This window comes from Poromitra crassiceps (genome assembly GCF_964638095.1).
Source record: "Poromitra crassiceps genome assembly, chromosome: 19".
NCBI lineage: Eukaryota > Metazoa > Chordata > Actinopteri > Beryciformes > Melamphaidae > Poromitra > Poromitra crassiceps.
In genome coordinates this window covers 1707063-1734023 of record NC_139646.1, presented here as the reverse complement: position 1 = coordinate 1734023, position 26961 = coordinate 1707063, and the positions used below count along the sequence as shown (strand labels likewise).

Below are 26961 nucleotides of genomic sequence, written 5' to 3'. Positions count from 1 at the left end.
TTCCCCTCCAAGGCCTCCAAGGTCCTCGAGCTGAGCTTCATCATTGGGATCGGTCAACACAGTCTCCTCTTGCCCTGTGCCTTCCGCTGCTTTACCCACTGCTTGCTCTGAGCAAGTGCTTGCTGCCACCAAATATTTGTCCTCTGTGTTGACATGTTGTATAGCAGGAATGGACTGTTGTGCTGCCTGCTCCTGGTGAGTTGAAGTTGTGGCACATTCCTGCAGAGGGGACTGGGGAGCCTGTGCAGGTGTGGCAGGCACTGTTGAGTCATTTCTCTCGGTGTTCTGAATACAAGACTCAGTGTCAATAAGGTGTCTTAGTAGTAAAATACTTTTTTTTTGTCTAGACTAAATATTTCAACCGCTTAAATTACCTGACGAGGGAGTGTAGGCTGGAGAATATCAGAAAGGTTATTTTGATCATCAGGGAGTTCCCTCTTCCTTGACCTGAGCGACCTAGTCTGGCCTGGAGCTACTCCTTAAAAACAAGAGTGAGCAAATGAGTTTATTAAATTCAGAAACTCTGGAGAATTCACTTACACCGATGAACACTTATAATGCCTTTTTTATGACAATGTAGTTTATATATCTGATACTGTATGTCAAAAACTCTTGAAAAACAATCTCCATTACCACTGTCAGTTGTGATCTTTGCTCTTCCTTTGGACATCTTCTTCCTTTCCTAATGAAAAACGATAAGGGACAACACAGAGTAGGAAATGTGTAAACGTGACCAAACAGCCTATTGCATCCCGTTACTAGCCTACAGCATAATGTTAGCTAGCTAGCCAACTACAGTAGATGGTTTGCTTAATTATTTCAGGGGTTTTCAAATTCTATGTTTCAAACAGACGAAATAGCCTAAGGTCTGTTTATTTCACAGTAAACCTCCCCAAAACTAATCTACATGTGTATGATTTGGTTAGTTCAGTATCTCTGAACTATCTCTTTAACCAAATCATACACATGTAGGCTATTCTATCTTTGTGATCTCCTTTTGATAATAAGTAAATGCAATGGTTTCACTTTCATTCACTGAGCCTCGCCTCCCATTTTGAAAACCCCTGAACTAACGTTTAGCTATAGTTGCATTAAGCTGCATTAAGAAAGTTTAGACTGAAGAAATGAGTATTGAACATAACTAGCGAATGTTCCGATAACATTTTCCGTCAATTAAATTAATTCGCTGTGACTGATAGTGACAATTTGATTTCTAATTGTTTACAATCTTTCCCACGCACCTGTATTTTCTTGGCGCTACTCTTCAAGTTTTTTTTTACGTCAGTAATGGGGCGTGTCCCGCTCAAGCCGTAAAGCGTTGCCACTGGAGACCCAATGCGGAAGTAAATTCCACAGCATTGTTGTTTTTGACACATCGAATTTCGTTATAATTGTTTCAGCGTTTTGTTATTATTTCTGCGCAGTATTCTGACTCAATAGGCAAAACCCTCGAGGTGTTAACTAACACCGCGGTCCGTGGAAGTTGTGTGACAAGGTAAATACGCTCGCTTGTTGCACTGACATTGTTTATCAAATCTCGTGCTAGCTGTTAGCTAACGTAACTAACTAGTGGAGCCCTCGATGACATTATGCACGTTTAAATTAGTATTCCAAATGGTAAACTGTGCAACTGCTATAAATGTCCGATGTAAGTCATACAGTATGAAGAGTGGATGGTGTTGTCTGTACGCACATGTTCTCTCTGTTCCCTCTCGGCTCAGTTGCTGTCAGTCACCTCTAGCTAACTAGCAGTCTAATGAGTCGCAGTCGGAACCCCCCTGTCCGGGGTCAAGGGGCAGCGCGAGCCAAACAGGTACTGCCCATAATATTAAATGATTATGGTATCTTCAATTCAGTCACCTTAGTAGGTATACCAATACAGCAGGTATGGATAATTCAGCAACTCACTCACACTCTCTCTCTCTCTGTCTGTCTCTCTGTTTCCCTCTTTTTCTATCTGTCTCTGTTCCTGTGTCTGTGTCTGTCTCCATCTGTGTGTGTCTTGTCTCCTCCTGTCTCTGTCTGTCTGTCTGTCTGTCTGTCTGTCTGTCTATCTCTCGCTCTCTTAGATGGGGCTGCTCCTTGACCTTTCCCCAGATGGCGGGATGGATGATGGGGGAAACGAGGAAGAGCTGGAGGCAGAGCTTCTGGTCCTGATGGGAGGAGGAGGAGATGGGAGGTCACCAGGCAAGAAAGGCGAAGGCAGAGGTGAGAAAGAATCGCACATTTTTCTTTTATAGACGGTTTTAACTTGACAACAAAAACATTCTAAATTGAACCCCCACTCACTTCCTGTTGCAGTGTTTGCTATGGACATAAAAGAAAAAAAAACATTCAAGTGCAGGACTGACCATTCCATGCAAACCGTCTATACAGCTGAGCGGCGAAAACAAAAGTAACGATGTCGAGTGAATATTTCTGCAGTTTGCCGAATGCTGAGAAAAAGGAAGTGCTGTGGGGTTGTGCTCTGGTGAAAACCGTCTATAGAAGATCTGGAAATTAGCTGGATATAGCACAATGAAAAGCACAATTTGAGCTGTCTGTCTTATCCACATGACAATAGATTTCTAGTGATTTGATTTGGTACTACTCCCTCAATAACTTGCTGCTGCTAGATAATCTAATTATGCTTCTATTGTATTTGGCTGTATCTAGCTCCTGTTGCCATGGTTGAAATAGAGCGAATGGCAGCGCTCTGTATGAAAGATCTTGACGATGAAGAAGTAGGAGATGAAGATTTGGATGATGATGCAGACCTATTGGTAACAGACCATTCCTTCCCTTTTTTTAGCTGCGACCAGCTCACTCAAGGTCACTCGGTTGGTTGGTCGGTCGGTCGGTCCACAAAAAGTTCACCACCCTTTAGCGGGCACAGTTTTCGCCCTAGGAGGCTGAAATTTGGCACGGAGATCAAGTGTGTGTGTTTGTGTTCATGCCTATTGGCCAACGCTTACTTCCTGCTTCAGCTACGAACCTGATGATACGATTTTACCGAAACGTTGTTATAATAAAGTTGATTGCAAGTAAAGGACAGTGTGCGGGAATCCTCTTTTTTTTCCAGCTACAAACCAGCCATGAAAAAAATAATATGAATGGCGGTGATGAACGATAAGAGACAATACTTTTTGTGATCCCGTTTGAACTGTGCCACGAAGTCCATATGTCAATTTTGTCAATGTAAAAGATCACATTGCATGTCAAGAAAGTCGCAGTTTGTTGTAAAACTGAAAAACCACTGAATCAACTACATCTCTCATCTCGCACAATATACGTCACACTAACACCAACATGGCCTGGAGGGAGAGACGTCACTTACGCCACTGGTTGTGTGTAGTCTTTCTGATTTATAACTTATGTGCAACAGTTTTATGACAAATGTGACTTTCTTGACTTGCAGTTATCTTTTAAATTGACAAATACGTGTATCTCATGGCACAATTAAAATGTGTGTGTTTGTGTTTGTGTGTGTGCGAGAGTGAAGGTGTATGTTTGTGTTCATGGCAATTGGCTAAAAGGGGGCGTTGGGGGCAAATTTCGAAATGCAGGGTGAGAGATGCAGAATAGAGTGGGCTGTCCCCACATCCTGCATTTTGGGAAATTGACATAATGTCGTCGCAGCTATTGCAAATTCGCTCTTGTTTTATAATCATTTTACAAGAGAATGCCCCCTAAGGTTAGAAGTTTCTCAATATCACCATTTACCTCTGAACTGTGTGAATGTTTGTAGGCGGAACTGAATGAGGTTTTGGAAGATGATGATGAAGAAACTCCCCATGCTGCCCCTCCTGCCACTGCCCCAGCCGCTCCCAGACACAGCATCACTCCCCACTCCACTCCTACTACTCCCAGTGGTGCGACAGGTTTGGAGTCTTGCCTTGTGGAGCGCATTGACATGTATAAGACAGCCATTTCCAATGCCAAGGCTGCAGGCGAGTCCAGCAAAGCTCGAAGATGTGACCGTGGATTAAAGGTAAGTACAGAATCTGTGCAGACCACGGTGTGTGTGTGTCGGCTGAGTGAGTGAGGCGCTGAGTGAGGAAGTTCTGTAGCTAGGTGGTTCTCAAAGTGGGGTCCTTGAAGGGGTTCCAGGGGGTCCCAACAAAAAGGGGAATAATTAATTTTTACTATAATTCCATCCGTATGTAACACAATGACAGAATATATGACTTTGGTCATGGGTTTCATACACTTTCTAGAATAAAAAATATTTTTAAAGGAGATATTCACACATCCAATTCCCTCTGGAGCAGGTGCGTTGGAAAGTATCAGTTAAACACTTGACAAAGGTCCATTGGACCGAAACGTTGCGTCTGTTTAATAAAAAAAAGTCATGCTGAGCAAGACTAGTGTGCGGGATCTTCTTCCTTCTAGAATAAAAAAATCTAAAAGCAAAAATCTTAGATCTGGGACCCTGGGACAAAATCTTATCAAATGGGGGTCCGTGGTCTAATTGTTTCAGTTTGGGGGCCTTGATGTGAAGAAGTTTGAGAACCACAGCTGTAACTGACAGCAGGCTCAAGACACAGTCACGTTACAGCATTGCAGTGCTGTGCAGCAGCGGGATGAACTGCACTGCACAGACAAAACAAGTTGAACACATGGTAGGCTATGCACAGGGTCAGAAATACTAGTTTCACTTTCAAAACACAACCTGTTAGGTCTGCGGCGGGTGAAGCCCTGGATATACCCCAGAGAGAGGACGTGCACTCGGACAGCTGTGGACAACATGGACTGTAGTAGTTATTTTATACTAAGTCCTGGAGTCCATGATAAAGTTAGTTTTAGGTTGGATATTAGAGTAGCCTACTGTCTTTTCTTGCCTCATTGTCATTTGTTTTTAAACCCCGCCCACCGGGAATGGAACCCAGGACCTTCTAGCTGTGAGGCAACTAGGGATGCAACGGTATGAGTTTTTGACGGTATGATAACCTTGGACAAAAATACCACGGTTTCACGGTATCACGGTATTGCGGACCATTTGTGTTTTTACAATAGCCGAAATATTCCCATACAGCCGCCGACGTCGTCTTTTTAGATGGGGGAAAGTTCAGGGGGGTCCTTGCGGCTCCTCTCTACTGTGCTCTAGTCTAGGTAGGCATGTAGCCAGGGGGAGGGGCCACGTAAGCTGCACTCTGCAAGTGACCTGGGCACTTTGTTTTGGGGAAACAGCTGATACTGTGGGGAAGGTATGACGGCAAGGTTGACGGCAAATTTTAGTGGTTTTGATACCGTGACGTTTTCAAACCGCGGTATAACTTCAAACGGTATACTGCTGCATCCCTAGAGGCAACAGCGCTACCACTGCGCCACCGTGCCCCCATTTGAAATTTCTAGATTTGCCATTCATAAATCAATCTAAGACTGTATATACCAGGGGTCTTCAATTACTTTTCACCAAGGGCAACATTTTGCTGAGGGCCGAGGGCTGGGGGCCGAACGGTGCCGGAAGGCAGGTTTAGAGGAATAACTAATTTTAAATTAACAGTTGTGATGTCATTATTCAGTCTTAACCACCAATATTTGATCCTTTTCTCACTCCGATGTCACCACCTGCTCTCCCTGCAGGGCTTAAAATTAACTTTTTTGATCACCTGCCAATATGGTTGTTAGATTTCAAAGTTACCAGCCAATTAGAATTTCCACTAGCCAAAATGTTGTTCTTGAAATAAACGAGAATATGAGTGGCTTAATTTAAGCACAAGTATCAGTAAGTGGCCGTGGATTCTGAAAGCCTGTTGAGGGTCACACAAGAACAAAAATGCACTCTTGAAGCTAAATAAAACCAAACCAACCAAAACCAACAAGTTAATTATTTAAATTTTAACTTCAATGTAGGACAGTAACTTCTTACACATGAGATTACTTTTAGCCTTTTAGTCATAAAGATTATTGAAAGATATTCTATATTCCAGACTGAAATGTTATAACAGAAGTGGAGTATTGCCCAGAATGACATGAACATTTGGACACTTATTCATTGCATGTTGTGTTCAGGTGCACTGTAAAAAATAAAAATAAAATTGCAATTCCAGCGCGGGCCACACAGGGGGGGGCACTCGCGGGCCGCCGATTGAAGAGCCCTGGTATATACGCTATTGGATATGCGATTGGATATACTGTTACCGTTGTTACTTTTTTATGTATTTTTTCTTTGATGTTGATGTCTGATGTCTGTTCGTTATTCTTCTCTTCTTTTAGACATTGCAGTCCATGTTGGTGTCTGTCAGGAAAGGGAAACCGATCAACGAGGAGGAGATCCCACCTCCTGTTGCTACAGGTGGAAAGCCCAACCTCACAGCTGAGTCTGAACTGATCAAGGAACGGGAACCGCCAGCGCCAGCACTGATGCCGTCCCCTCCCACCAATCAGAAACCTCTGAGGGAGGCTCCGCCTCCGGCTCCAAATTTTAAACCTCACAGTCTGACCACGCCACAGAAGCCTGCTGCTGCCATCACTCCAGACACACCTGCTATCTCTCCGCTCACCCCCAACCAGCCAAACGCACGGCACTCAGGTACACATGCTCATGTCCACACACAGCTTACTGATGATGCAGCAGTTAGGGATGGGATATTAACCAGTATTAATATATATATATATACCGTAAATTCCGGACTATAAGGCGCACCGGTGTATAAGCCGCACCTGCAAAGTTGACTGTTTTTTTCATATATAAGCCGCACCGGACTATAAGCCGCGGGTGTTTTAATGTTTTTTTTTTTTTTTTTTTTTTGTGTTTTAATGTTTAATTACCATATGTAAGGGTTCATGCACAGAGGGGATTGTCGGGAAAGAGATGGCTGTTTGAGGAAGCTCCCATTTATTAACATTTCAACAAAACAACATAACACAACACCACCTGTGTTGTTTTTTACAGTGCACACAGTGTCCGCGGTGTGGTGAAAAGAGGGCAAGAGAGGAAATTAAAACAGAAGTGGATTTATAGTTAGAAAGAGTGCTAAAGAAGAGAGAATTCCGTTTTTTATTTTTTTATTTTAGTTACTCACAGTACTATTGACCAGTCCAACTCAAAAGATATTCGGCAGTTTCACTTTGAGCTCTTGTTCCGCCGCTGTCCATCAATGGTTATGACGAGTCTCGCTGGGTACAGTACGCCAAAGCGATATCCATTGACTTTAACCTTTTCGATGATGCTGTTGTATGTTGCGCGTTTCTGTTGCACCAACGCGGAGAGGTCCTGCCGGACGAAAAAGCGCGTACCCTTCTGCGGGGAAGAGGCTTCTTCCCCGCAGCCTGGAGGATGAGTTGACGGTCGGGCCAGCGGAGTAGGCGGATGAAGATGGCCCTCGGTGTCAGGCCGGGGTCTGGACGTGGCCGAGGCGCCCGGTGTGCCCTGTCCACTGTGGTTTCTCGCCTTCCTTCAGGTCCAGGATGTAACACAGGATTTTGCCAAGGAAAGCGTCCATGTCACCAATCTCAGCTCCTCTTTTACATTGATCAGGCGAATGTTATTTCTTTTACTCCTGCTGATTAAGTCATCAACCTGCGTGTGCAGGGTTTCGATTTGTTTTTGCATTTTATCCATTTTCGGACTCACTGTGTTGTTTTTGTCCTCCAGTGCGCTGATGCGCTTTTCCGCATTAGAAACTCTGTTCACGGTTGCCTTATTTTCTTTAGTGAGTGAGTGGATGGACTTCTGCACGTTTTCAAACTTGTTTTCAAGCTGCTCAAAACCTCTGAGCGATGTCGGACTTAATCGATAGTGTTTCACGGAGTAAAAGTTAAGCCCAAGCCGTGTATCTCCAGCCTCCAGCAGGTGAGTCATTTCCTCATTCATGGCGGTGATTGCTTCGTCTGCTGTTTAATTACCATATGTAAGGGTTCATTCATGCACAGAGGGGATTGTCGGGAAAGAGATGGCTGTTTGAGGAAGCTCCCATTTATTAACATTTCAACAAAACAACATAACACAACACCACCTGTGTTTTTTTTTACAGTGCACACAGTGTCCGTGGTGTGGTGAAAAGAGGGCAAGAGAGGAAATTAAAACAGAAGTGGATTTATAGTTAGAAAGAGTGCTAAAAAAGAGAGATTTTTTTATTTTTTATTTTTTTTTTGGAAAAAATTCATAGATAAGCCGCACCGTTATATAAGCCGCAGGGGCCAAAAAAGGCCAAAAAACGGGAAAAAAGCCGCGGCTTATAGTCCGGAATTTACGGTATACGTATCACGGTAAAAAAAACAATAACATTTAAAAGCCCTCTATTTTCTGATGCCGTTATTTTAATTTGTGTTGCTTCACACTATCCTCTCACAAATCAGCATTTTATCATTTTGTTTAGGAGTAAAGATCGAGAGTCACTGGTCGCTCTAATGAACACTGAAAATTGTATTTACCTTGACTGAAAAGGTCCTATCTGTTTTCATATCAGCAGCCCTATTCAAAGAGATGGCATGATTACTGGCCAGCTTATTTACCCCGTGTGGACTTGATTTGTATAGATACACAGTTACAGTATTCAGTATCTGCTGCCACTCACAGACAGACACCCGTCTGCTAAATATCACTGTGCTCCACTTGAGCAATAAAACACACTAATTCATCTTGTGTCGCATCGTTTTCTTTTATGATCTCCCTCTTTCCATTTTACCCACTGTCAAATTTATACTCGGATGCCAAAGCACCTCGCCGGGCGTGCGTGCCGTAGATGGCGTGCGGCTCCCCAAAAATGTGACGCAGCTGACGTGAACATTGCAAGTATACTATAGTGTAGATGGGGGAGCTAACAGGAGAGAGTAGGGGTGTCACGATATTTCATCGCACGATATATCGCGATATCGAAACGTCACGATATCAATATCGTCAGAAAAAAATGATATCGTAAATCGTCGTTTTTTTGCTCCTGAATAATGATAGAACAAATTTAGCAGAATCAACACGCATGAGTGAGGGGGTAGACTACTACTGGCATGCCAAAACAGCTCAAGGGGTACATAAGATTACATAAGTTTAGGGACCATTGAGCATGAGTTATTTAAGAAATAGATTGTATACTTTATTTTTCTTTCACCATGCAACAAACATTTAGTTTGTGACAGTGTGACACATTCTATTGCAAGAGAAGCATTATCTTCCATGTTGTTTTCTAGTTATTATAATAACAATTTCCAAAAATTTCCAGCATTTGTTTTGTATTTTGTGTATTGCAAATGAAAGACTATTTTTCCAGTATTTTCCCAGGGCTCCCTTGAAAAGAGGTTTCGATTTCAACGGGACTCACATGGTTAAATAAATGATAAATAAATACATAAAAATTATTTACTTTTGTTAAAAAAATATTGTTAAAATATCGTATCGTATCATTATCGTGAACCCAATATCGTGTATCGTATCGTATCGTGAAATTAGTGTATCGTGACACCCCTAGGAGAGAGTGAAAGCTATGATCAAGTATATACACTACATTCTGTCCTTCGGCTAACCTCTACTCTGAAATCATATAATGAAATCGCACAATTTCCTAATTTTGCCGGGGACTCCCCTGGGACGTGACGTTAGACTAGACTAGAGTATACACATGAGAAAGAAACAATCTGGAGCACACGGTCAAAGTTAAGGCAATTTAATAAGTGCAAGCAGACTAACGTTTCGACACACAAAGTGTCTTCTCCAGAGTCAAACAGAGACATGGTGTAGATGACTGGTTAAATACTCCCACCAGGATAAAACCAGTCTCTCATAGACCAGAACAGCACATCCGGGTAATTTCCAAAACTTGAAGGCCGCGCCCCTTTTTGGGGGATAACACAAGCCACTCGCGTTGACTTCAATGTAAAATAGCAGTACCCAAAACATCTATAGAAAAATAACAATTCATTTCCTTTATAAATGACCCAAAGACACCATGACATGACAATATATTTCAACTCGGCCGGCCATAGAATGCGCAAGATACATCGACACGAGGTACTTGCCTTATATGAACACTGTATCCAGTTTCCACCAGGTTACATGCATCGTCCACATTGACGGTGTCACGCCTATGCGCCTACCCTATCGCAGACCTTTTTTTTTGTTTGTTTTTTTATTGTTAGTGAAACTATAACAACACAGCAACTCTTCGGCATATCTCTATCAAATTAAACCGTTTTAAATAGTTTGTTTGAAGTGGTTTCGACTTCTTGTACCGTCGTTTACTATGGTGGGTTTCCCCTAAAAAGGGGCGCGGCCTTGGAGCTGGGCGCTTGAAGACGCGACGCAGTTCTGGTCTATTGGTGGGGCATGGTTAGAGTGTCATCAAAACACACAGCCAATGAGAGGGTACCACATAGCCTCTACTCAGGAAGCAAAACAGGGCAATACAAGACTGAATATAAGCAATGCATAGAAAAAAATGCATAGAAAATACTTGGAAATACTTACAAAATACAATCAATCAATCACAAATACAACACAGAATAATCACAGGAAGCAAGATAAACTGTTGTCTTCATTAAGACCAAAGGGTTGGCCGCAGTTCGTCAGCTGAAGCGCGGATTTCCCTCTGTTAGACTAGAGTATACTATGTATGTCTAGCAGCTGCCGACAACGTCCTAAACTCAAGGCTACGTTGAGGCTGTTTCTCGCTTTATTCCTTCATCGGCCATTCTTTGCCCCACTTGCAGAGCTGAAAGCGGCGGTGTTGTCCAGACAGAGGGAGTATAAGATGGCTGCCTTTCACGCCAAGCAGGGCGGAGACACCGACCTGGCCAAGCGACAGTACCTCATTTCCAAGGTAATAAGACCACTATTAGATCAATATGCCAAATGGTTGATTAGATGTTGTAGTTTTAAATGGATAGTGTGTATTCAATCATAATGGATTTGACCTCCTTTCATGCAGAAACTGGACGTACTCGTGGAGGCATTGGACAGAGGAGAGCCACTAGACCTGAGCTCCCTACCGCCCCCTCCGGGTCAGTGGAACCACTTTCAATCACAATCAAATCAAATGTAATTTAACAAGGATAGGTAACCAAAGAAAGGGATGAAGCAAAGACAATGGCAACAGCAGAGGTTAGAACAGTTTATATAAATGCTACGCGAAAGGAAGAGAGAACAAATGACAACTATACCAAAATTATACTAACAAACACTACACGGAGGATGAAACTGTTCATTTTTCTGATCAATTTTCTTTCTCTCCTCTTCTGATCTCAACCTGATCGCGACCTGTTGATCATTCAAATCTTCACCTGATGTCATTTGTGCTGCTCTCTGGCTCTCTGCAGGAGATGCAGTAGCAGAACGTCGTGCTCCTCCTCCTCCCCAGTCTACCTCCAAACCTACCGCCCCTGCTGCTCCTGCACCGGCCCCGGTGGCTGCTGCTGGTAAGACCTCTTTCTGTGTGATCCGTCCCAGAGCAATCTAGTAAGGGAGTGGTGCCAGCGGAGGTCCAAAATAAAATGCGTGACATGTAGCCAATGAACTGCCAGGAAGGGGGCTCGCGCTACGTTTGAATGCTAAAATAAAGCTGATAATATACAATTTGATTCCTTAAATGTCTGACCCTTTCAAAGTACATCACAAACGGTCCATTTTGCTGCAACTCGACAGCGCTGGTTCTGCTTAATCCAGAACCTTACTTCTGGGGACTTTTATGAGGTAAAAAACTGGTCCATTGGAGTGAATGGAGATGTCACAACTCTTCTATTATACGGCTCTGATCCGTCCTACTAACTGGTCAGTGCAATGCAGTTGTCAAAAATGTGTTGCATACTACAGTATGCTGCATTTGTATAGTGATGCATTTAAAACATATTGTTTGTGTGTGTGTGTGTGTGTGTGTGTGTGTGTGTGTGTGTGTGTGTGTGTGTGTGTGTGTGTGTGTGTGTGTGTGTGTGTGTGTGTGTGTGTGTGTGTGTGTGTGTGTGTGTGTGTGTGTGCGTCATAAAGACCTGCCTGCCCCCAGCAGTTTAGCAGAAGCCCTGCAGCAGAGGATGGACAAATACAAGGCAGCAGCAGAGGGCGCCAAAAGCAAAGGAGATGACCGCAAGGCCCGCATGCACCAACGCATTGTCAAGGTACACACAAGTATTACGCGTACGCTAATCTATTTTCAGAGCCAAAATCTGTGTTCCAAAAGCAATGTTCTTCAGCAGCATTCTTGCACTTGAAATGAAATCCATTATGATATTAAACTATAGGAACATTTTCCCTAAAACACATTAGCAGTTATTGATTTTGGTTTTGCTGATGTATTTTTCTTATTCAGGTGGATAACAGGCCAAATGTAGATGGTGTGACTTGACATCAAGATCCAGCTATTTTTAATAGCAGAAAAAAATCAATCATCGAAAACGTTAATGGCCAAGGTCAGGTTTTGGTTTCAGCTCCTCAGAATCAAACAGCACAAGGACTTCTTACTCTCTCTAACCCACAGCTCAATGGAGCAAGTTCAGACACATTACGTCTGGGGCTTGTTGAGGGGCATTTGGGAAATGTAGGAAATCACTAACTGAAGTAAGAGTTGATGAAGCAGGTTGAGGAAAAGTGTGTACAACAACAAAGTAAAGTGCCCAACACTTCATCAGGTATTCAGTGTACATCACTCACAGATGGATATGTAACGGTGTGAGAGTATCTGAGGGTGGATACATACTGTATATTATATTGGATACATATCTTTTTTAATCCATAATATTATTGTCAATTATCTCCTTCCTTTACAGCAATACCAGGATGCCATCAAAGCTCACAAAGCTGGAAAAGCAGTCAACTTGTCTGAACTACCCGTGCCACCAGGTAACGTTCTGAGTCTAGGCTTGTATCGGTTCCTCTTGTGTTTCTGTTGTCCACCATATAGTTTGTATTATGTGTGTGTCGCTCCTTTAGGCTGTCCGCCCCTCCAGGGCTCCGAGGCGGGTCAGCAGAACTTCATGGGTGTCCTGGAAACAGCTATGAAACTAGCCAATCAGGATGGAGATGCAGAAGAGGAAGAAGAGGATAGTCCAGGAGATGTTGCCAAGGTAACTGAAAAACTATACACAGTCACAGATGCCACCAAATGCTCAATTCTTATTTATAGAACATGAAGTTTCAGCCAAGCGACCTGATTGGTTGCTTTCCAGACATAACGATAGCTCCCCCAAAAGCACAGCTAATGTAGCAATGCTTTGTTGTTTGCTGTGGCAGCTTCTGTAGTCAAGTAGTGTTGTTGTTTTTCTTTCATTCTGTATGAGAACCTGTGACAGGATACTGTCACTACTCTGCAGCACCTCACGATTATTGCAACATGGTCACACTCATCATCAAAGCAAAGAGTATTTCTATAGTAAATTACAAAAACAGCAACTTGCTATTAAACATTTTATGTTTAGCCGATATAATTGATAGGTTTATGAAGTGATAAGCACACGTCCATATTAAGCTCACTAATGCCTCGAGCTGTAAGAGAGAAACTCCCGCCTTATAATAATAATAATAATAATAATGGCTTTAATTTATATAGCACACTTTAAAATGTAAAACAAATCTCAAGGTGCTTTACAGTCGCTAAAATAAAGTAAATAAATAAATATTTCTTCTTTCTCTCTAGTCTGCAGTGCGTCCACATGCACAGAAAGCCAAATCTCCAGCTCCTCAGGCCCCTGGAGGCTCCTCAGCTCCTACTCAAAGCTCCAAACTCGGATCTAAAGGTGTGTTGTGTGCGTGTGTGTATGTGTGCGTACGTACGTACGTACGTATGTGTGCGTGTGTGTGCGTGTGTGTGTGTGTGTGTGTGCGTGCATTCCTGCCTGCATGTATGTGTCATAGAAAGTGTTTGTGTTTTACACAAGGCAGAGTTTCACTTTCACTTTTCTTAATTATTTCCCTGTAGCCCAGCAGCAGCTGGATTTCCTGTTGCTACGGCGACAGGCGTTTGTGCGCGCAGCACTGCGCTCCAAGCAGATGAAGGTCTCCTTTCCTCCATCTATCTTTCTGCCATCCTTTTGTTTTGTAGATGTCATCATTCCGCTGTTCTGTTGATTCTATTTCAAAGTGTTGAACTTTGCTTTGTTGTGGTTTGATGAGTCTGTTGGTTGTTGTGGTTTGATGAGTCTGTTGGTTGTTGTGGTTTGATGAGTCTGTTGGTTGTTGTGGTTTGATGAGTCTGTTGGTTGTTGTGGTTTGATGAGTCTGTTGGTTGGTTGGCTGATTGTAGGACATGGCTGGAGCAGCACAGCACCTCAGACACGCCAAGGGACTCGACCCCATGATCAATGCTGCCAAGTCAGGCCTACCTGTAGATATCTCCAAGGTAAAATATTGTGCGAGTGTGTGTGTGTATATGTGTGTGTGTGTATATGTGTGTGTAATAATTATTTAGGAGAAGTTCAAGGGAAAGTTTTTGTGTGTGTTGGGAATTTTGTTACAGGAGTTGGGTGTGTTTACAGAAAATGTGACCAGCAGATGGAGTGAAGGAAACCTGTAGGGTGAAATAAAAAAATACTTATACTTGATCTGTGTGTGTGTGTGTGTGTGTGTGTGTGTGTGTGTGTGTGTGTGTGTGTGTGTGTGTGTGTGTGTGTGTGTGTGTGTGTGTGTGTGCGTGTGTGTGGACGCGCACTTCATACAGTTGCCACTCTTCCCATCTGTCTTTCACTTTGCCTCAGTGTTTAACTCTAGCTCAATCAGGTTCATTATGGCTTCTTTTTTCAAATGATAGTTTTTTTTTCTTTTAAACTGACAAATGCGTAGTAGAAGTAGACATCTACTACGCATTTGTCTGTTTAAAAGGAACAAAAACTGTCAGTGTTTAACTCTTCTGTACAGAACCCTTTAATGCCTTCTCCTCGTTCTGCTTGTGTTTCTAATGTTTCTTCCCCTGTTAGTTTATTTGTCTGGCTGTCTTAGCAGCAATCTTAGCACTGGATTTCCATTCAATATTGTGGACAGAAAGGCCTTGGTTCAAGCAACAAGCAACAACTGATTTGATTTTGGTGTGATCCGCACCTGGTATTCCTGCCATCAGACTTCTTTTTTTTTTCTTTTTTGCCTTAAAGGAACACTGCCGATGTTCAACCAGCTTTGTATCCGTTTCCTGATATACGACTGATTTAGCAATCATACAATGAGCGTCCCTTTAACTATGAAACTAACACAGATTGCTTGATTGCAAATTCTAGGGGTACATTTTTAGGATCGCAAAATCAATTGAACTTAAAATGTAAGTGATGGGAATGATATCTTTGGGTGTGACGGCAATGGCAAAGTTGGAAAATTGTTCAGCATTCGGGGAAGTTTGCTTCTGCACACCTTCTGTTTCTTATGTCCCTCTGTCCCTGCACACTGTCTTTTTCTAAACGGTGCGTTTGTTTTGTTTCTCGCCACCTCCCTCGTTCCCCGTCTTCCTTGCAGATTCCCAGCGCTCCGGTCAGTGATGAGGATTACTCCCTGTCTCGCTCGCGTGCCTCCCCTCTCTCCCCTCGTTCCAGTGAGCAGTACAACCACCTCATGGAACTCTTACGGCAGCAGCACGAGGTTAGGAGGCATAACGCCTAACAGCCCAAAACGTAACGGACGATAAAGTAGTCTGAGACTGAGACGGACATGACTCGCAGCCTTTTTCCACACACATTTTCAATTTTAAGTTCACCTCCCTAAATGGAGCTCTTGCTGTTTTTTTAACAATCAGTAGATACATTATAATCTCTGTGATTATGGGTTATTAATAAGCCCGTGCACTAGAGTTCTCAAGGGGCCTGAAAAGCCCGACCCGACCCGACCCGGCTATAGTTTTTGTCCTTTTCTCTCCCCACACCATTTATCTTGTTCTCCTTCTTGATCTACAGAAGTGCCTGGGCTACTCTCAACAGTTCACACACATGGGCAACGTGGCTGAGACTGTCAAGTAAGATGCATTCCTCATTTGTGTGTTTGTGTGCATGTTATCACATATCTGCATTAGGGCATTCACGACTAGTGAATTTTACTAGTCGACTAGTCGTCCCTAAAGGTAGTCGACTAGTCGACTAGTCGTTTTTAATTTATTTTTAATAAAAATTTTTTTTTTTTTTTTTTTTTTTTTTTTTTTTTTTTTTTTAAATCTTTAAGAAAGAACATGAGGTATTTACACGACATACAATACATGGACTATCATATCCCATATCCCCCACAAAGAACATCAAAACACAACAAAACAAAACAAGAAAACTGCATAAGATACACAATAATCCAAGAACAAACAAGACTATTGGACAAACAACCAAACAAAAACAATGCATTCAGCTCCTATCCTGATAAGCCTAATGACACTGGGGTAAAAAGTTCTTAAAGTCAAACTCTGTATGTGGTTGCCATATTTTGGGGATGTCTAAGAATCTGCCTTTGCTCTTGTAGTAAATGTTATCCAACGTATGGTAGCTTGAGAGTTCATTCCACCAGTGAACTACAGCTGGGGGATTGGATGGTTTCCAATTTAAAGCTATGCATTTCCTAGCTGCCAACAGGGCAAGATCTATGTATTTACTTTGAATGCATTGTTTTTGTTTGGTTGTTTGTCCAATAGTCTTGTTTGTTCTTGGATTATTGTGTATCTTATGCAGTTTTCTTGTTTTGTTTTGTTGTGTTTTGATGTTCTTTGTGGGGGATATGGGATATGATAGTCCATGTATGTTCTTTCTTAAAGATAAATTTTTTTTTTTTTTTTTTTTTTTTTTTTTTTTGCTAAAACGACTAGTCGACTACTAAGCACAGTGTCGACTAGTGGTTTTACTAGTCGACTAGTCGACTAGTCGACTAGTCTGTGAATGCCCTAATCTGCATATAGCCTACATACTGTACAGTAGCTTGCATTTTAAGCATAATGCCTTCATCTTGCTACAATTTAAGCTTTATGTGAGGATCCTGTGGCTCAAACTACTGACGAAACATATCTTGATGAAAATCATGTTTTTATTTTGGGGTATTAAGCCAGCTTACTACAAAATACCACAACAAGTAAAATAAATCTATGTTGGCTAGAGCATTGGTCCTGCTTGGTAGAACTTTGATTTAGTTACAACATCAATTTTGACTGCAAATAAGATGCACTGGTAGATGTTTTCCATCATGAAAATTTCGCAGATAACAAAATTCATCACTATCACGTGTGAAATTCTTGTGCTGTGGACTCCGTTTACAACATAGTACAAATATAACAGGGCATATGAGTGCAAAAATAACAAGAGACACAACAAGCAATAAGGCAGTATAGTGATAAGACAAGTCAGAGACAGTGGCTGGTTACGGCAACATCCAGCTTAGTTGACATGCATACACAAACATAGGAGAAATCCAGCACACATCTGTATATCCATACAGCCTATGTGTAATGGACAGCAGGCACACATTCTGTCATTCCAAATGAATGGACTTCCATTGGAGACTACTGCATTAAATGCATCAGGTGTAACTGGCATGACACTTATCAAACAGACTGTGATTCTACTGTATTCCTCCTTGGGAGCACCCACTCAACATAATACATGCAGTGCAACATTTCTTCATAACTTTTATTCACATATCTTCACATACATGTAACACATACTCTTTCATTTCACCTACATGGTTTTGCAGTAACCTGCGGGGTTCTGCTACCAGTTTACTAGCATAATGCTCCTGTTGCCTAGAAACAGAAAAAGCGTGACACGTGGAGCTGCAGATTCAAAGCTGCTGATGGTCATTTTTCGTTTATTTTCTCAGATCATGTTCTGTATGTATGTATGTTCTGTTCAAATCAGGTTCTGTCATTGATTTTGAGCTCCAAAATGTAACACTGTAGTAGTTGTGTGCTCTCTGCAATGCTCTGCGGCACACTGTCTTGGACATGAATGGTCCCTATCACATCCAGTAACCAGGCCCTCCTGTTGGCCTGTGAGATGTGATTAGTGTAAGAAACAACTGTTCTTCTCCCCAGGTTTGAGAAGCTTGCTGAGGAGAGTATGAACAACATAGAGATCCTGAGGAAGTCCCACGCCAAGGGCCACCCGGTGCCCAAGTGCCACACCGAGGAGAGGACCTTCAACACCGTCAAGTCAGCAACAAACTCATGTGATATGGTTAAAGTCACAATGAATGGCATATCATAACGTACACCTACTTATCAATAAATCCCCCATTCTGTCATATTCTTATGTAAAAATCCTATTAGTTTAACTTCCTTGAAACCAGCTTATTTTTAGTGGTTGCTTCATGGATATCTATTTTTATGTCCACCTACACCAGTAGGTAAAATAGATATCCAAACAGATTTTTGACCAATATCCCTCCACCCCTCCCATTATGAAAAATGTTCAAAATGTCACGTGTGGATAAATTGGCTATAGAGACACTGCGGAGCGCGTCGTCATTCAGAAACCACGCCCAAAACGGGGGGAAAACAGAAACTCCCTGCTCCCAGCTCTCTCTCTCTCTCTCATTGATGTTTATTGCTGCTTTACATTCTGCTGTGCTATATAACTGTAAAAACAGCTCGCCACATTTATGGAAAAAAAGGTCAACTAATTCCGGGTTGTTTGAATGACAAAAATCCGTTGAGAATTATGTGCTCTCTCTCTCGCACGTGCCCACAGAACTCGCAAAGCTAGTGTGATGCCGTAGGCAGCGAAAACCAAACACTTACATTTTAAATCAGAGCCTTTGATTGAACCGGTGATAAAAAAAGATTATTGACACAAGGAATTACGGTAACAATCAGACTTTGCTGATTACAGAAAAAATTGAGTGACAGAAATCTTTTTAGAATTAGGCACGGGATCATGGTTAGCACATGGCACAGAGGAGAGGAGGAAACTGAGATGATGAAGGACGTCCCAGGATCCTGCACAAATGAAGCCCTGGTTATGGGGGTGCATTAGGCCTGGTTATGGGGTGCATTTTTGGTGTTTGCCCCTAGAAACCCTGTTTCCTCTTCATGAGACCCCAAACTTGCATTCCAGTGGCTGGAATTCATTCATTTGAATGAAACTGAAATTTGTGACAGCAATTGTTGAACTTTTGAACACATTTTTGCACTGTGACCAGTGACCACCCAAGCATCCTGTTTCAACCAGAAATATGTTACGGAAGTAAGACACCGTCTAAATGCCATTTCATTGTGATTTTAAGGAAGCGGAAGCTTTTGTCTTATGTGACACATCAGGGTGCATCATAAATATCCATACCTTGCATCTCATCACTCAACATGCATTGACAGTAGTGTTATTATGAAACTGTAGTCGGGTTTCCATCCACCTGTTTTTCTGCAAAATTTCAATTTGCACATAAAAAAGCTGAGTGGAAACGCTGCAAAATTCGAAAAAAAGAACCAACTCCAAATGTCGCAAAAAAAATGGAGGAAGGTGGAAAAGTGGGGTGTATCGATAACAGGAAAATGAGATAGGTGCAGTGGAAACAGATTAAGCGATATTCCGTTCTCTCCATTCAAAAACCACGCAGTTTGCCTTGATCACTGCAAAACATGACATGTTGGCGTTGCCCATTGGTTCTCAAATGGGGGTCTGGGGACCCCCAGGGGTCCGTGGCACCTTGCAAAAGTTTTCAGGAAAAAATAAATAAATAAATGTTTGTTTGCAAATGCTTCATAGTTCAATGAAAATATTTAATGCTTTAAATCTAAAATGGTTCATGGATTATATTCTAATCTAACAAACCTATCAATTAAAAAAAAAAAAAAATCTGCACGTTACCGTGGAAACAATTAAGCTTAGCCCAAAATCAGAATGAGGGGGTCCCCGGTAGATTTTCTATCTTGTAAGTGGTCCTTGGCTGAAAAACATTTGAGAACCTCTGGCGTAGCCTACACAATAGGGCTACACACTTGTAAGGTAAATAATGGTAAATAGCAGGGCAATTTTTAGACTGCCCGCCGTGGTGTTTAAACAGAAGAAGACTGGAATATTAACTTTAAGGCGACTTACTTCTAGCATTGAATGAAATTGTATTCACTTAGTAACTCTGCTCCATGGATTATGTTTTGCTTGCCGAGTTGAAGAGCACCACCTGGTAGCCTAATCCAGAAATGGCATTTTATGGTACCTTTGTACCTACTTGTAGATCATCAAGAAACCTCAAATGAACAACGTTAGATGTGTTTAATAGAGCTTGGTTGTTGCCAAGACGGTACGTATCGGGTCTAGCAGCTGATCAGCAGAGGCAGACAGCATCAAACACGAGGTGATTGACATCTCTATAATTCGCGAAGCAGATGGAAACACGCATTATTTCGCATTTTCTTTTGCCCACTTTCTGAAAATCGTATTAAGATTTGCGATACCTTTGGATGGAAACCCAACTTGTTTCTTTTGGACACAAAGAGGATTGCTCTCCCTGATTAGAGTGGTGTATGAGTCAGCCTTGTGGGCCAGATGAACACAGAATGACTCAATGTGACTCACGCTGACACACTGGCTCTGCACCAGGATCACACCAAGAGCAAATAACGGAGCTAGCAGCTAGGCCACTCAGGCATTGGCCCAGTATAGCTCACAGTCGGAGGCTGTTTGGCTCTTCCGATGCTGACTGACTGATGTTTATTACTCACAATGCTGGCTGTGAATGGTCATGATGACCTGTGCTTTTATTTTGTAGGATCTACCCCAACCTGACAGCTAACGACATGATGCTGTACGTCATCAGGGGCATAAATCTGCCAACTCCCCCAGGTAGGCAGATCTGGCTCTTTGTACAGGTACTCGCCATGCGCTATTCTTGCATCCTCCGTTAAATACATTCACTTCCCTTTCTCCTCCCCTCAGGTGTCTCCGCTAGTGATATGGACGCCAGCGTGAAGTTTGAGTTTCATTTCCCCAGTGCGGTAAGAAACGGCTTATTCAGATTCAGAGGTCACATCAATAGTCAGAAGACAAAAACAATAAAGAAAGACAATCACAAAGAAATCAAACGTGCAGTCCAATATATCATTAACCCATTGATACCTGATGCAGCATTTGTGTGTGTATCCCTTTAAGACCGTGAACCGCGTTAACGCGGTTCACGGTCTTAAAGGGATACGCACACAAATGAGGGATATACACGCAAATGCTGCATCAGGTATCAATGGGTTAAAGTGAGATATGATGGGTGGGGGGGGGGGAGGGATTCTGGAATTCTGGTCTGTTTTGGGGGGGTGGGGGTGGTAGTAGAGTCCTTATAGAGCTGAACAGTCACATGACATCTCTTGCCCCGGAAGTGAGTTTCCCATCATTTTTTCCCATAGACATTTTGAAAAATCCTTATAACGAGTTTTAAGGCTGGAACCAAGTCAACCCGTGACCTACTGAATTGTGAGTGACCAAAACACATTTCATTTGGAGCAAAAACAAAAAATAATAAATAAATTTGAAATAAATTCGAAGTTAATGTCCTGCATTCTGGGCTGGCCATGTATTTTTCCCTTTCTCCATTTCATGTTAGGTTCTGAATTGCAACAGCAGGTATTATCTCCTCATGTTTGCCTATGCAGATTTCTGCAATAGAATAACGTTACTGTGAATAGAGAGGCAAAGTGACCGCCTACTTCCTGCTTCAGCACTGTAGCAGAGATTTTTATCCGCCATTTATTTTCCCATAGACATTTCGTAAAATGCTTATAAAAATAGTTTTACTTCGTCAAACCAAACGCTTCAGATATATTTGGAAACAGGCGAGACCACATAACATTTCACTCGGACCAAAACGTTAAGAAATCGCGGATTTAAAGAAAATATTTTTTCAATGTTGTTTTTTAGTTTTGGTCAGAGTAAAATGTTCTATGGTCTCTCCCGATTCGAAATATAGCTGAACCGTTAGGTTTGACCAAGTAAAACTATTTTTATAAGCATTTTACGAAATGTCCATGTGAAAATAAATGGCGGATGAAAATCTCTGGTACAGTGCTGAAGCAGGAAGTAGGCGGTCACTTTGCCTCGCTATACTATGGTCTAAAATGTATGCTCTTTCTCAGAAAATCGGACTTGATTGCAAGACTCAAACAAAAGCCCTGTGAGAAAAAAGAGCAGAGGTTTACCTGCATCAACTCCAAAAATAGTCATATTTCAGAGTTTGCCCCTCAGATGCCAGTGCAAATGCCCCCCAAGGGCGTTAATTCCACTCATGTTTGATTACAGGGTTGTGGGGATTGATTGATTGATTGAAACGATTTATTTCAAACCGTTAAAACAATACATAAAATGAAAAAACCAGTAAACATAACAGTCCAATAGACTTCAGCAAAAGGAAAATACGTAAACTCCAACATAAAAAAAAGGCGAACTGTTTGAAAAGGGGCCGGAAGTAGCCTAGGCCTAGCCTAGGATCACTGCACAAATCCGATCAAGGCGACAGCGAAACAATGTTTCAACAAAGATTCTAGTACAATTCTACAAGTTGGGTAGCGCAATTGCTATAATAAAATACTAGCCTTTATAGTGTTAACGTTAGTGTTGTAATATTCGTTGCATGGTTTGCGTTCATGAACAAAGGAATGGTCGCTTCAGGTGGGCGATGTTGATCCAATGAAGCCCCGTTAGCATTCACATGGTGCATTAAGGAACGTACGTGACCATAATTTATTTCAATGTCGGCTATGAAGATTAATTCAGCTGGTTAATGAGATCGCTTCATGGATGCAGAGTGTGTGGGAGATGTGCACTATGTGTGAACCTGAGCTCTCAAAAATGAACACTGTGGCGTATTGGCTCGCTCCTGGCCAATCCTGGCACATGAACACTGCGTAGGCGGCCGCAGGGCGTGTTTTTCCTGCAATAACGCCTCTCAGTTCTCTCCAAACAGAGGCTGAGTCATTGTCGGAGACCTGTTGATGGAATCACTGTGAATACAGGTGTTTACCAGCTCGTATTCTTGCCTTATGCATCTTAGACACTTAGGCACTCAATGGAGATTTCACTGTTGCTGTGGACGTTCCGTTAGGGCTGGCTGGGTGACATGGACCAAAAATCATATCTTGCTGTTTTTAGGCTGAATGACGATACATGATATCAGTACAAAGTGGGCTACATGTTCAGTTGTAACTTAGTGCTTTCATAAAAGTATTTACCGGTACACAATGAGATTTTTGATAATCCTCAGTAATGAGGATATAATGACTAAGTGGGTAAAGGATATAAAATACAGCAGCTAGAACAGTCTGTTAAGTTCAGAAAATGACATCACTTTACTGTAATGCAACCTTTAAAGTGGAACTGAACCTGTTGGTCACGTGCTGCATAATGAGTCTGTTTCAGACTGAAAACATAGTTTGTCTAAGATGACAGGTTGAGAGGCGGGTCATAGTATCACGTCGATGATTTTATTTGACATTTCGGGGGGCTGGATTGGGCTTTGGCCAATCCTGGCGTGTTCCGCCTCCAAATCGAGTGGGATTCAGTGTGTTGTGGCGCTCCCCTCGGGAAGAGCCTTTTGATGGGAGGAGTGGATGTCAGCGACCCGCAGGCAGCCAGCTGCCTTCGTGTTGCCGAGCGGAGAGTGCAGCACGTCGGCCTGGAATCTCCGAAGTGCGACCCCTGACAACCAAGCTCTCGGATGCGCGCGCCATTATCGCTGCTGTAACGATACGATATCCCTGGAATGCACGTTTTAACGAGCCAGTTACATTTCTTTGCATTCTTAGAGATTATAGTTTTTGTTTTTTGTTCATGTTTCTAAAAATTGGCCAAGTAAGTAGTTAGTTTATGGGATAGGAATTCTGCCAGATGAGAGGCACTAGGCGCCATTTTCAACTTCATTTGGAAGAGAGAATTATCCAGAAATGAAGATTTGATTGACAGCTGCATGTCGTGATATGATTGGTTGAAATGGGGTAGAAATTTGATAGTACTAGGTGACGTCAGCAAACTGTAAATTACTGTTATCAATGAAATCTTGAAAAACGAACTTTTGATGTGAAAAAGTGTGAGAAACTAAAGAAATTAGATTGTTGTGATTTGTTTTGCATACACTATTAAATAGGTGCACTGCATACCCAGGTATTTGAACTAAAAGAAAAGAAAAGTCATTCTTGGGTTCAGCTCGACTTTAAAACCAGGAAAAGACAACACTTATGCCTAATGCCATATCACGAGATTACAATATCCAAAATTTAAGACAATCTCATATCACAATATCAATATAGTATAGTCCAGCGCTACGCTATGTTACATTCACCCTGTCAATGTCTAGGCAGCGTCTTTTTCTTTTTTAATAATTGTGTGTGTCTGTGTGTGTGTGTGTGTGTGTGTGTGTGTGTGTGTGTGTGTGTGTGTAGGAGGAGGCCCAGAGGGACAAAACGAGCACGGTGAAGAACACCAACAGTCCAGAGTTTAAGGAGCAGTTCAAACTTAACATCAACCGCTCCCACCGAGGTTTCAAACGAGTGGTGCAGTCCAAAGGCATCAAGTTTGAGATCGTCCACAAGGGGTAAAGAGAAACATAGTTCAGGCAAATGCTTCTCTATTCACCTCTGTGATATATGCTGTAATTGTAATCTCTCCTCTGTGTGTTACAGGGGGCTGTTTAAGACGGACAAGGTAGTGGGCAATGCTCAGCTGAAGCTGGAGGCGCTTGAAAACCAGTGTGAGATCAGAGATATTATAGAAGTGAGTGCTGATAATATGCAAACAAATGTAAATGCATGCACACTAGAGGTGTAACAATACGCGTATTCATATTGAGCAGTTGAAGTCCGAGGCTTTAGGTTCAATAGGCATTGCAAACTGAACAAATCCTTCACTGCTGAACAGTGCAAGTCTTCAAGGGAATCATGGGAAATGAAAAGTGAGACGAAAAAGACGAAAGGTGTTGAAAAAACATTGACGTAAATTGAAATAAATATTTCAACTCGACTGTGAAAATAGTCAAATAAGTAGAATAAATAAGAATAAATTAAAAAAATGTAAAGCAAGGAAATTTCTCCAGCATTTCTACTCTTTTGTAGCCTGGGTAAACCCAGCCCCCAGTGACCTGCTCTCAGACAGACCCTGCTCACTAGTCACGTAGTGACTGAGAACAGGTCTGAGAGCAGGTCACGTGGGGGATGGGTTTACCCAGGCTAACACACACCAACCTGATCTAACTGCGGGCATGTGTTTGTAGGTGCTGGATGGACGTAAATCCACAGGGGGCAAGCTGGAGGTGAGGGTGAAGATCAGAGAGCCTCTGGGAGGAGTTCAGCTCCAGACGCTGACAGAGAAGTGGCTGGTGCTCGACCCCCTCTCCTCCCCCTCTCCTCCGGACAGACAAAAGGAACGGGTAAGTAGAGGGCGGACGAGAGGGCAACGCTCGATGCAGGGAAAGAAAGCTGAGACACGAGCCAAGACAGACAGTCAAATGACAGCTTAAAGCCCACCTCTGATTACCTCATCATCACCCTGTTCAGCTTTTTTTTTTAAACATCTCAAAAAGGGAAGTTGATTCTCTGCACCAGTCACCAGCCCAATCAAGACCATGATTTTCCTGTGTATAGGAAGAAAAAGCAGGGATGCACAGCTGTCCATGTCAGTTACCAGGTTCACCAGTTCTTACTCCCATTCTGCTGAGTAAACTAACGATTTGCAAGAAAGCATCGTTTGAAAAAGCCCAGATTACGAGGGCTGCTTTAAAAGTGGTTTGTATGCACTGCCGCCAAAGTAAATGCTGCTGTAGCAAAAGCTGCAACAATGGCATGAAATGATGTCGAATGAGCGAGTTCAGTGACGTCCGTGTGCGTGTTTGTCTGTATCAGGCTCCATCTCCTCGGTCCAGACCCAGGAGTGAGGCGAGCAGCAGGAGTGAGGCGAGCAGCAGGAGTGAGGCGAGCAGCAGGAGTGAGGCGAGCAGCAGGAGTGAGGCGAGCAGCAGGAGTGAGGCGAGCAGCAGGAGCAGTCATCCCAGCAACTCGCCTCCACAGTACAAACTCCACAGCTTCAGCCTGCTGCACTTTGACAAGGAGAGGCTGGAGAGAAAGGTGTGTGTGTGTGTGGGGGGGGGGGGGGTCCTGAGCCTATCCACAGCATCTCTGAAGCTTGCAATTGGTTGAAGGTCTTGTCAGTCATTCCGCCTGTCCGTCAGATTGCAGACTACCGGAAGAACCGACGGGATCCCCCACCTGACCTCCTCCAGCAACACAAAGAGGTTGTACACCGACTGCAGTGGCAGAAAGCACATCTAGAGAGAGGCTCTCCTGCTCTGTTTACAGGTAACACACACACATACCAGCATATGCACATACTGTAAGTGCATTGTTAATGATCAATATCATATTGTATGTGTCTCATCCAATCAGAAATACATTTCTCTTACATGTGAAGCACATTTTCTTTCACCATTATCTCTATAGAATATGAAAATGTGTTGCGGCGCTTTGCCCACGGACTTGCTGACTCGGTGAAGAAATTCTCCAGCCAAGGCAACCGGGTGAGTACAGGGTCAGAGCTGCTACACGCTGCTACACGCATGTGTTTGTGTGTACGTGTCTGTTCTTGTGTCAAGTTTCTTTTGCCTTCCATTTTTTTAATAGGAAGCTGCCAAGGATGCCCTGGCCAGATTGAAGATGGTAGAGAATGAGGTAAAGACTGTCAATATACCATCAATATACTATTAGGTTCCCACAGCTCCTTGAAAGTTTGTAAATTTGAGGGAGGGGGGAACAAGGCCTTGAAGGTTTTTCAAAATAGACATAGACATGGGTCATTGAAAGTGCTTGAATTTATGTATTTTGTGCAAGAATAGAAATGCAAGTTTGATTTTCTTTTTTTTTTACACTTAATGTTAGTAAGTTCAGCACAGCACGGTTGAAAAGTGTTCACACATTCAAGCCTCTCTCTCTTTTTAATTGTAGTCTGTGAGCCTCTGTAAAGCCTGCTATTTCCTATTATAAAAATTCTCAGTGTCGTAACATGAATTAACCTTGATCAGTGTCTCAAACTGTTGGGTCCTTGAATTTGAGGGAATTGGGCCTGAAGGCTGGAAACTCATTGAAAATTCCTTGAATTTCCCTTTTCTTTCTGCTGCAGCTGGAATCACTGAAAAGGAAACGCACCGTATGA

At 42.6% G+C, this 26961-nt stretch overlaps 1 protein-coding gene across 1 annotated transcript; it reads left to right on the top strand.

Annotated features, from left to right (window-relative positions):
* Positions 1-1756: 1756 nt before the first annotated feature.
* Positions 1757-26961, top strand: LOC310793451 (coiled-coil and C2 domain-containing protein 1A-like; the record flags this gene model as incomplete). The annotated part of the gene is made up of 27 exons (XM_083655260.1): positions 1757-1813; positions 2070-2208; positions 2656-2762; positions 3728-3970; positions 6199-6514; positions 10627-10736; positions 10845-10917; positions 11233-11331; positions 11897-12024; positions 12673-12745; positions 12836-12969; positions 13539-13638; positions 13821-13897; positions 14145-14240; positions 15341-15463; positions 15775-15833; positions 17880-17996; positions 20552-20625; positions 20719-20777; positions 24204-24355; positions 24444-24534; positions 25031-25186; positions 25659-25880; positions 25985-26111; positions 26253-26329; positions 26433-26480; positions 26929-26961. The coding sequence occupies 27 exons, from the start codon at positions 1757-1759 to the stop codon at positions 26959-26961; spliced, it is 3090 nt and encodes a 1029-aa protein (XP_083511386.1).